The sequence below is a fragment of the Pelodiscus sinensis genome, chromosome 1 (assembly GCF_052426305.1).
Source record: "Pelodiscus sinensis isolate ZL-2025 chromosome 1, ASM5242630v1, whole genome shotgun sequence".
In the NCBI taxonomy this organism is placed as follows: domain Eukaryota; kingdom Metazoa; phylum Chordata; order Testudines; family Trionychidae; genus Pelodiscus; species Pelodiscus sinensis.
In genome coordinates, this window is record NC_143052.1 from 351,449,199 (window position 1) to 351,451,681 (window position 2,483).

Consider the following 2,483-nt stretch of genomic DNA (forward strand, 5'->3'; position numbering starts at 1 on the left):
AATCTGATTTGAACCAGCCACATTTCAGTTTGAGCGTCCACTTGATTTTTGTGTTGCAATTTGCGTATCTATTCCCAACTTACCTTTGTAGCCTAGAGGTAGCCTTTGTGTGTGGGTTACACCTGTGCTACACGGAGGAATCCACAGTAGGGAGAATCTTTGACTGATTTTAACCCATTGGCTGTGTCTAGATTGGCAAGTTTTTCCGCAAAATCATCTGCTTTTGCGGAAAAACTTTCCAGCTGTCTACACTGGCCACTTGAATTTCCGCAAGAACACTGACGATCTCATATAAGATCGTCAGTGTTCTTGTGGAAATACTGTGCTGCTCCCGTTCGGGCAAAAGCCCTTTTGCGCAAAAAAACCCCGATAGCTAAAATGGCAATTGGGGCTTTTTTGCGCAACAGCGCGTCTAGATTGGCATGGATGCTTTTCCGCAAAAAGTGCTTTTGCGGAAAAGTGTCCGTGCCAATCTAGATGCTCTTTTCCGAAAATGCTTTTAATGGAAAACTTTTCCGTTAAAAGCATTTCCGGAAAATCATGCCAGTGTAGATGTAGCCATTGTGTTTTCTGTATGATTTTCCTTCCCACTCCTCTGGGATCCCAATGTTTTACTGAGTTTCTGTGCAGGCTTGCACTATGAGCTGTGCCCCATGCTGCTCAGGCCGCTAACCTGAGTTCATGCAGTTAAATTAGAAACGTGTCAGGTGTGGGAGGAGATCAAACATTTCTCTACAATGGGCAGAGATGAAGCAGTTATTAACATAAACTTTTGGCTGCCATCGCACTGCCCATGCACCTCGTTTGGTTAGCTCCCTGTGAGGACTTTTCTGGACTTGATTATGCCCTAGAGAGCTTGGTGACATCTATAAATGTGGCCACCTCACTGCTCACCTCCATTTCCAGATTGGTAATAGCTATGAAATATTTACCGTACTATTTGTGTGTAACTCTCCTAGCTGCGCTTCTCTCCCTTCACAGGCCCCTTGACCATTTCCGATCAGCGGCTTGACCACCTCATGGAAGTTTTCAACCTCACCTCTTCCGACAGCCCCACATTCATCCTAATGGGCATCCCTGGCCTGCAACCTGCCCATGTCTGGATTTCCATCCCTTTCACTACGTGCTACATTATCAGCTTGTTGGGAAATTTCACAGTTCTCTTTGTGGTAGGCAAAGAGCAGACCCTGCACAAGCCAATGTACCTGCTGATCTGCATGCTGGCGCTCACTGACATCGGCACCTCTACCTCTGTGATGCCGAAGGCCCTGTGTATATTTTGGTTCAATTTGAAAGACATTACTCTAGGGGGCTGCCTCACCCAGATGTTCTTCCTTCACACAGTTTCCATTATGCACTCGGCTGTGCTGGTGACCATGGCCTTTGATCGCTACGTTGCCATATGCAACCCTCTGAGATACACCACCATCCTCAGCAACGTACGGATCGCCATGCTAGGGCTCATGGGTTTGATAAGAGCTGTTCTCTTCGTTCTGCCCCTGCCCTTCTTCCTGAGCCGACAGCCTTTCTGTGCCAGCCGCGTTATCCCCCACACGTATTGCGAGCACATAGCTGTGGCAAAGATCTCATGTGGGGACATCACAATGAACAGGATATACGGCTTGTTGATAGCGTTTTTAGTCGTTGGGTCGGACTTGACGCTCATTGCTCTGTCCTATGGTTTGATCATCCGGGCCGTCCTCAGAATCTCCTCCAGGAAAGCCCACCACAAAGCCCTCAACACCTGCACCGCCCACATCTGTGTGATGCTGATATCGTATCCTCCTGGCCTCTTATCCACTCTGACACATCGGTTCGGTCAGGGGATCGCTCCCCAGTTTCACATCATCCTGGCCAATCTCTATTTCCTCCTCCCCCCCATGCTCAACCCCATCATTTATGGGGTCAAAACCAAAGAGCTACGCGACAAAGTGGGCAAATACACCTGTAGAATATGCTTGCCTGAGGTCACTCATTCTAAACCTGCATGACGAGCCAGGAAGGTATATCTCCACGTTAATCAAGTATGCGCTGTCCCACTTAGGCTGAGCTCAGCACTGTTTAAGTTCACAGTCTGAAAAGCTCCTCACATCTGATGTCTTTTCACTCCATTGCCATGCACTGCTCTCCATGTTGCTGAGTTCCCTCTCTCTGACCATCACCTGAGCTCTTTCAGCATCACTCATCAGCCTCCTACCTCCACAAAACTTGTCACAGGGCCTTTCAAACCAGCAAAGACACTGAGGTTTTCTGTATCATAGAATCATAGCGCTGGAAGAGACCTCAGGAGGTCATCAAGTCCAACCCCTATTAGACCCATTGTGAGCAGAGTTCTTGATCAGTTTCACAAACTAAATCTATGTTTTGTGATAGCTCAACACAAAGAAAGCAGCTACAATGGTGCACTTTTTTTAATGATCGATCTGGTGAGCAACGTGACCCTGATTTTTCTGTCTAATCTCCCAGGAAGCCTACAGTATCAA

General features: G+C 47.6%; 1 protein-coding gene across 1 annotated transcript; it reads left to right on the plus strand.

Annotated features, from left to right (window-relative positions):
- The first annotated feature begins 992 nt into the window (after positions 1-992).
- Positions 993-2,227, plus strand: LOC102446388 (olfactory receptor 52P1-like). The gene has a single exon (XM_006110244.5). It carries the CDS (start codon positions 1,020-1,022, stop codon positions 1,989-1,991), a length of 972 nt encoding a protein of 323 aa, XP_006110306.3. The 5' UTR covers positions 993-1,019; the 3' UTR covers positions 1,992-2,227.
- Positions 2,228-2,483: the final 256 nt, after the last annotated feature.

Bases quoted from the DNA above. Each gene is read 5' to 3' on its own strand.
- LOC102446388 (XM_006110244.5), top strand. From the start codon at position 1,020: ATGGAAGTTTTCAACCTCACCTCTTCCGACAGCCCCACATTCATCCTA.